The 8,742-nt window shown below is 52.2% G+C and overlaps 1 protein-coding gene across 1 annotated transcript in view; it reads right to left on the reverse strand.

Moving 5' to 3' along the window:
* The window catches only part of Kiaa1614 (KIAA1614 ortholog), a 32,780-nt gene extending 26,155 nt beyond the window's left edge, over positions 1-6,625 (reverse strand). Inside the window, 4 exon segments of the mRNA XM_032915600.1 lie at positions 2,416-2,479; positions 3,097-3,414; positions 3,417-4,021; positions 5,808-6,625. Coding sequence (XP_032771491.1) covers positions 2,416-2,479; positions 3,097-3,414; positions 3,417-4,021; positions 5,808-6,625 — 1,805 coding nt within the window.
* Positions 6,626-8,742: the final 2,117 nt, after the last annotated feature.

An 8,742-nucleotide genomic window follows, 5' to 3' on the forward strand; every position in this document is an offset into this window, starting at 1 on the left:
ATCCCTAAGTCCATCTCACTGAGAGGGGAGCCCTGGGGCGTATCCAGACAACACAGCAGGGCTGGACTTACGTTCCCTGGCCCTTCAGCCTAACTGTCTACCTAGTAGGGACTTGACCTTCATGCCTGTGGCTCTATATGCCAGGCACTCTAAGGGGACATTTTATTAATCTTGGAACAGAATCTTAAAACAAGCCTATATTTCCCCTCAGACACATAACACTGAGTCATCATATATACACATACATACACAGAAATACATATGAGAATCATACAATCTATATGCACACATGCCATTTCTGAGATCTGTCTGTCTATTTTCTAGACAAGGTTTCACTAGGTAGCCCAGGCAGCCATGGGACATGTACCTCTGTTTCTGCAGCCTCCTGAGTGACAGATGGGCTTGCTGTTATGGGCCATTGCACTGGGCCCTCATACTTGAATTCTGATATAGAACCCAAGGTTACAGACGGCCTGTCAGGTTAAACCGACCTAGGAGCCTAGTCCTGAGAGCTCTAACTATCTTCACGGGCATGGGTGGAAATCTTTCCCTAGCCCTGATTGAGCGGCTCCTTTAAGAGAACCAGGTTTTGTTACTCATTTTCTGTGAGCAGGCCAGGGGCTTGCCTTCTTTCTACAAGGACTCGGAGCAAAACCCCAGTAGCTGTGCTTCCTTGTGATCACACTGGAGTGGGCTGGAAGCTGAGGCTGGGAGAGCTGCAGGGAAAGGGACCCTCTCCACAGCACCCAGGAGCCTTTGCAAGGCTCTCTCAGAGGGCTGCAGGTAGAGAGAGCATAGAAGGAGCAGAATACCACCGAGTACCACAGTGGCGGGGTCAGATAAGGATGTGGTCAGAGGCTGAAACCGGCAGCCCGGAAGGCAGAAGAAGAGTCAAGTTAGACGTACATCTCTCCACCTGCCCCCCCAAGCTGAGTACAATCCCAACTCTGGGCACCCTCGTTTTGCTAAAGCAGGCTACGTTTCCCAATTTTTGTATGGTGACATCTAACCCCCAGTGTGATGGGATCAGAACAAGGGGACAAACTGCCACCCATATAAAAGGTCCGCCAGAAAACCTTCTTGTCCCTTTCTACGCTGCGAGGACACTGTAAGAACATGCCGTCTATGAGGAAGCAGGCCCTCACAAAACACGGACTCTTCTGCCTTCTCACTCTTGGATTCCCAGCCCCCTAAACTGCAAAAATGGCGACTTTAAGTCGTTATAAGATGCATTCTGATGGGGTTGGGAATTTAGTTCAGTGGAAGAGCGCTTGCCTAGCAAGCGAAAGGCCCTGGGTTCGGTCCCCAGCTCCGAAAAAAAGAAAAGAAAAAAAAGATGCATTCTGTTACAGAGGTCTGGCCCGTGTTTTGGGCAGGACGGGTCGATCTTAGTGACATACACAGGGAGTGGCCTGACCAGGGAGAAGAGACAAAGCTACTACTGTGGGCAGACATCATGAGACTCTTCCCAGACTGATGTCATGTGCAGCTGTGGGAAAAGGAGCCACTCCCAGACCCAAGGCCTCCCAGCCTCATGTCCCAACAAAGGCAAGGGCCAGCCTCTGAGCGGGCACCAGCGGAGGCTCAGGCCCCATGCGGCCCCCGCCACACCTCAGGTGTGGATTCTCTTCCACTCCTCCAGACTCACTGCTCACCTCTCCCATCTATCTGGACACCAGCTTTCCTAAACCAGAAAGGAAGGGGCTAGAAAACAGTCTGTGGACCTGCTGAGAGGCTGGGCGGGAAATCCTTGGCCCTGAGCCCTGCACACTCCTCTGATTAGGAAAAAGAGCAGGTCAAGTTCAAATGCTGTGTTCCAGGCTGGAGAGATGACTCAATGGTTAAGAGCACTGACTGCTCTTCCAGAGGTCCTGAGTTCAATTCCCAGCAACCACATGGTGGCTCACAACCATCTGTAATGGGATCTGATGCCCTCTTCTGGTGTGTCTGAGGACAGCTGCAGTGTACTAGTATACATAATAATTAATTATAGTAATAACATAATTACAAATTATTAATAATAAGTAATTCTTTTTTTTTAAAGTTGTATTCCTGTACTTCCCCCAAGGAGTTTCACACCAAGCCCATTAGCTTCACAATAACCCTGTGGACTAGAAGATAACTATGACTTCTCCATTTCTCCTGTTAAAAGAGGTAGAAGCCTGGGCAGGGGAAGTGGCCTCCAGGACCCTGAGCAGGTAATTGGAAGGCTTGCTGCAGACCTCTGCACCCAGTGGCTTGGCCCAGATGATGGGCAGGCAGCAGCCTGGTGCCTTCTATGGGGCCTCAAGAACGATGGTTGGCAGCGGCCACCATCTATGGCGAAGGTCTGCCTGTCTCCACTGGCCTTTGCAAGGTTTCCTACTGCTCTGGGGTACAGAATATGGAGGAATGGTGGTAAGGAAGAGCCCTTACCTGCTCTGACCTGAGTCCTGCTGGGGGTTGCCCGAGTCCCAGTCCACGTCTCCCGCTGGTCGCTCTAGGGCCCAGAGCAGAAGCAGAGATCAGGGCAGAGCCACCAACTGGTGAACACAGGGGAGAGATGCTCTATCCTCCATGTGGGCCAACTGCCTGTGCTCCCCAAGTCCACACACTAGAATCTAATCTGCACTGCGCTGGGATTAGAAAGCTCTGATCTGAGAAGTGGAGGCACAGGCTGTCAGGCTGTGGCTGACCCTGGATTGGTTAGGAGAACCCATACATGCCCTCGGGTAAGGATGCCTTCCCGAGTCTGAGTGCACACCTCCAGCAGGGTTCCTGTGGTCCTCGGCCCAGTGGGCAGGATGCTCACCCTCTCGGGGATGTGCTTCTGTCTGCTAGCCCACCAGAGGGCACTTTGCCACACTGGGGATGGCGTGGGGCAACATCATTAGAGGGAGTGCAAGCAGCTGATCTACAAAGAGCTACCAGGCTCAGGGCCTCTGTCCCTAAGCTCAAAGACTAGCCTCGCAATGATCTGGAGGGCCACAGGATTTGTGGGGCAGTTAGGGCTGCATGTGCGTTACAAAGGACCCTATGTCCCAGACGGACAGTGATTATGTGGGTGGCATTACTACCAGGTCCTATCTGCTCCAACTCAGGTAAAGTGAGGCTCACCTGATGCATCCTTGTCCCAGGATCGAGTCCGTTCTGGGCTCCCTGTTGTGGGAGGTCTCTGTCTGCAAACCTTCAGCATCTCCTGCAGCAGGAGGCGGTTCCTCTCTACCCGATCAGACAGGGACAAAGCATTTGCAGCAGAGCCCAGAGCCTCCAGGCTGCCAGCTCTCCAGAACATCTCTGGCTGGTCTGTCCTGGGAACTAAATCCTCCTTGGAGGTTAGGGCTGTGCTGCCCAGATCTCCCTTTGTGACCAGACCATCTCCAAGCGGGTACGGCCTTCCCTTCTTCAGGTTGCTCAAGTGGGTGGTTTTGCAGGACCAGGCCCCTGTGGCTCTCCCGCAGAAACCTGGTTGTTGGGACTTTCTTGTAAAGAGCCAGCCCCTGGTCCTGGGTCCTCCTCATGATCGGCCAGCATCCACACTGCTTCTGGAGTCCACCGGCTTTGCTCACTCCAGCTGTCAGGAGTAGATGGCTTGGATCCACTGTTCCTGGCAGGTTTCTGCTCATTAACATGGCTGGCCAGATGTCCATCATTAGGGTTCTGAGCATGGGGGACCACGAGGGCATCTGGTAGAGTAGAGCCCTCTGGTAGGCTCCAGACCGCTCCAGGCTTGACGTGGTGGCATTTGGATTTTGTGGTGGATGGATGCTCACAGGAAGTGGGACGGGGATTTGTCCCCTGTTTTTCTGCTGTCATTTTCTCCTTCAAGGCCTTCACCTTGGACTCCAGCACAGAAGAACCTTGGATCTGCAGCCCCCATGTCCTGGGAGGCTTGGGGGGCATCAGGTTAGATGGTCGGTCTTCCTGGGGGCAGAGTGAAAGTCTCTGGAGAGGTCCACTGCTTGGCTGCTCAGCACCATGTCTGGCCATAGCTGGAGTCACTCGCTTGGGGCTTGCGGTTCTGCTCCCTGACCTGGACGCTCTGCAGGAAAAAAGAGAAGCTGAGACCCCGAACCTGGTGGGCTCCAGTAACCTGCGTGGTCTCCACAGTGCCCTGATATAGACCCCCTGCTCAGATGGCGTACGTCAAGAAGAGGGGGTGTCCTCTATATAATGTGAACACTGGAAAGGACAAGTCACAGGACAGTAAAACAAGTTACTAGCAAGCTTACTTTCTGCTGGCATGAGTAATGAATGTCCTTTCCAGGGCGTGAGGGGACTGGGGAGGGTGACTACTGGAGCATGGTCAATAAACCCGCCGAAGAAAACAATACCAGTTTTTCTATCCCCATCTTTAGGGTGAGCAAAACAGGGCCTCAGGCAGTCCAATGCAAAATGTGAACCGTGATGAAAAGCAGTGTAACCAATGCAAAATGGTGAAAAGCAGTGTAATCCACCAGCCCTGGGCTAAAAGAGGCTCCAGAGGAGAATGGCAGTGTTGGCTAATGGTTAATACTCTTCCCTCCAGTGCTACCTGCCAGCTTCATGCCAACCCCAGTGCCTTAGACTAGAGTCAAGCTGTGCTCAAAAGGAGATACTGAAAGTCACAAACTATAAGCTATCTGCTCTATGTGAAGCAGAGGCTTTCCAAACCTTTCCACATTCTCTAAAATAATTCCAACATGTCCGTGCTACAATGCTATTTTATATAAATAAAGATACCATTTATTATATAATAATTATTATGTATTATATAATATAGAAATAAAATATTGTTTTTAACAGATGGAGAACTGAAGCATAGAGAAATTACATCACATAGATGCCACAGGGGGAGCCAAGTTTGTAACCAGAACCTTTTCATTCCAAGCCAGGACTCTTCAAGGACAGTGAGCCTTTAACTGCACTCCCTGGTTCTCAGGTAAGGGCCGAGTCCACAGAGATCGCAAGATGCATTAGTATTATACAGCCTTTTGGTGGCTGGGCTGATTCCACTAACTTTACAGAGAATGAAGTGACAACTGTTTTCATCATCGTATAAGCTACTGTGTCTTAACAATTACTCAGAACACTCAGAAGTCTTCCTAGTCTACCTGGGTCCCATATGAAGTAAACTCGGTGTATAGGAATGTGTGCGTAGACGACACATTAGAAGTTAATCATTCCCTTCTTGCAATGGGGACCCACCATAAGATGTTCTTGAAGGCTAAGTCCATTACAGCCATTTACTATAATTCAATTTATATGCTTTTCTGGATATACCTATCTTATAAAGCAAGATACATATATAACGCAAAATTTCACAGCAGTAAATCTGTGAAGTTTAAGAATTATAGAAGTCATCTTTTCTACTAGATCATCTGGAGCAGCGGTTCTTGACATCACGGGATTGCATATCAGACATACTGCATATCAGACAGATATTCATATTACGATTCGTAACAGTAGCAAAATTACAGTCATGAAGTAGTATCAAAAATAATTTTGTGGTTGGAGATCACCACACGAGGAACTGTATTAAAGGGTCGCAGCATTAGGAAGATTGAGAACCACTGATGTAAAATGTACTAGGTTTCTCTTTGCAGCCCAGCTACCTCTTCTCTGAGATCCAATCCAGAAGCCCAGGTTGTAATATGAGCTTTCAGAAAAATTGACGGGTAAACTCTGGAACTACGCTCTAGATTTGTCCGTAGACCTTAAGGAGTGAGATCGTCCCCCTGAAGGCCTCCGGACGATCTTCCTGGAAGACCTCGTATCTCCTAGCACGGAAGCTCTAACTCAGAAAAAACCTGGAATAAAAATGGACGGGGAGGGCGGGCCTCCTGGACCCTTCCAGCTCTGCGGCGGCGGGAAGTCGGGTCTCCCCGGGTGTGCCCCGCCATCCCGCCCGGCTCTTCACCGTACTTACTGAGAGCGGCGCGCGGGCTTGGCTGCCGCCTCCATCCCCTCCATCCCTCGGAGAGGCGAGGCCCTGCCCCGCTCTCCCTGTCCGGGGCTGCTGCAGAGTCCCAGGCCGGACCTGCCCTGAATCCGGGCCGGCGGGAGGGCGGTAGTATGGCCCGCAGGCCTCGCCCGGGGAGTGCGTCCCGCCCGGGGTCCCGCGAGGCGAGGCCGGGCTGGCGGGTGTGCGCCGAGCCCCTGGGCCCCGCTGGGCGCCAGGAGCCGCAGCGCCCGCTACTTCATAGCTTTGCTTGAAGGTGAAAGGCCCAGCCGGCGGCCTCCCGGGCGGACCAGGGAAGAGAGGGCGAGGAAGGCGAGAGGAGGGGCGGCGGAAGGGGCTGGAGGAGCCGCGACCTCGGCCTGTCCCCACCCCCAGCCTCCCGCGGCTTCCCAGGGTCGTGGCCGCTCGACCGGGGCGCACGCCCGGAGCCCAGAGCAGCGGCGGCTCCGCTCCGTTCCCGGAACGAAGGCCGCCTAGACGGCTGGAGGATGCACCCTGCATTTGGGGCGCACCGGCTGCCACAGGGCCGTGTCCCGGGCGCCGACCAGATCCCGAGGGACTCGGGCGCGAAAGCGGAGGAGCGCTCGGGTGCCTGGGGGGCGCAGCAGGAGCGCAAAAGACGCCGGGCTTCAGCCGACTCCACCCGGCTTCGGTGGAGCGGGAGGCTGAGGAATGGCCTTTGTATGGATGGGTTTCGGGATGCATCGGTGGGCTTCTCCTTAGGGCCGCCCCATCACCCTTGGGCGTCCTCTTAGGTCAAGATCATTGGCCGTCGCTCTTTGAGGCAGCAGGGTAAGCTGACTGCTCATCGGGTCCACCAAAAGCAGGGCCTGCATTGCCAACCGAATTGGGAAGGAACCGCTTCTCTGGGAGTGGAGGATTCCTGAACAGACCTGGGTACAGGCCTGAAAGAACGACCTGGCAACTGTGTTCCAAATCCATGGAGCTTTCTAACCAGAAGGAGGCAGTGGCCAAATCTCTCCAGGGTCCAAACCCACGTTGACGGCTCCCCACCACCCGCAAAGGAACAGGAAGAGGAACCAGGGCATTTCAGACATCTCTGAAAAGAGAAAGTGCTCACCCTTCTTTCTTTGGCCAACAAGTTTCACTTCACGTACTTAATCTTTTGTGCTGCTAGAAGGCGGGTGTAGCTACTGGAAAGGCTGCGCAAAGCTAAGGTTTGAGCAGGGCACAGGAGGGAAACAACAGTTCTGCCCCCTGTGCTGGCATAGTCCTGTAGTCCCGGTTGTTCCAGAGATTAAAGCAGGAGCGTCTTGCTGCAAGTTCAAGGCCAGCCTAGGTAATTTAGTGAGACAGTTTCTCAAAATGAAAAGCGAAGAAACGTAGTACTGGGCGTAGAGAATTTATCGCGCAAGACACCCTGTGGTCAAACTGAGTACTATGGAAACGGAAAGGAGGTCTACCTCCCCTTAAGTGAGCAGAATGGGGGAGGGAGCACTTAGGCAGGTAACCCAGCCCACATCTGAGAGGGACTCTGGGAAACTGATTGACCCAGGACCAATTTAGGAACCAGGAGGTTGTCCAGGGCAAACCCTGTATAAATGAGCAGGTCCAAGGCACACAGCTCTGCTCTGGTGAGCAGGAGCTGAAGCGTCTTCCTGCCATGTTCCCAGAATGAGTTCCTCAAGGCACTTTCTGCTCTGGCTTAGTGTGGTCATATCACATACACTGACAACTCAGTCCAGGGAGCGTCTGTCTCTCTGCACAGGCACTGCTCTAACCACTGCACACTCATCTTGCGGCAACCTCAAGATCCAGACTATTGTCCCTTTGTGCGAATAAGGTGGTCAGACAAAGCTGGTAAGTGGCAGGTCTTCAAGGACCCCTGATCAACACGGCGTTCAGCGTGGTTGTCGGCATCTGCAGCGTGGCATGAAATATTTAGTTTTTGAAAACTCAAATCGAGGGGATGCTTCAGCTTTTAAGAGCACTTGCTCTTGTGAGCCAGTTGGGTGTGTGTGTGTGTGTGTGTGTGTGTGTGTGTGTGTGTGTTGGAGGAGGCAGCCGGATGGGCTTCTTGCTCCAACTTCAGGGAATCTGATGCCCGCTTTTGACTTCCACACACATGGCATATATACACACAAATAAAAATAAAGATCTTAAAAACAAACAAACCCCCCTTGAATTAGGTGGTGCTTCATGCCTTTAATGCCAACACTTGGAAGGCAGAGGCTGGTGGACCTTTAAGATGTTGGTTCTGGGCAGCCTGGGTTCCCCTAGCAAGCATGAAGCACAGGTCTGGGTTTGATGCCTGGCACCGCACTTGAATCATAGCACTTTAGAGGCAGCCAGGCGGTGGTTGTACACACCTCTAATCCCAGCATTTGGGAGGCAGACACAGGCAGGCTTCTATGAGTTCAGAGACAGCCGAGGCTATACAGGGAAAGCCTGTCTCAAACAAACAACACAAAACAAAAATAGGAAGAATCACAAGTTCAAGGTCATCCACAGGAACATAGGGCAAGTCATGGTCAACCTTGCAAACATGAAACCTGTCTCCAAAAACCAAATGGCAAAACCTCTAATCAGGGCGGGAGAGATGGCTCAGTGGGTAGGAGCACTGGCTGCTGTTCTAGAGGACCCAGGTCAACCCAGCAACCATTATGACAGCTCACAACCAACTCCAGTCCAGGGTATTCCACACCCTCTTCTGGGCACTGAGGGCACCAGGCATGAAGTAGTGCACAGACACACATGCAGGCACACACATAAAATAGTTGAATAATAACAGTAAACTTCAAATCATTTGGGGAGCAGGGAATTTTTTTTTAAAAGATTTGTTTATGAGTACACTGTAGCTG

This window comes from Rattus rattus, chromosome 10 (assembly GCF_011064425.1).
Source record: "Rattus rattus isolate New Zealand chromosome 10, Rrattus_CSIRO_v1, whole genome shotgun sequence".
In the NCBI taxonomy this organism is placed as follows: Eukaryota; Metazoa; Chordata; class Mammalia; order Rodentia; family Muridae; genus Rattus; species Rattus rattus.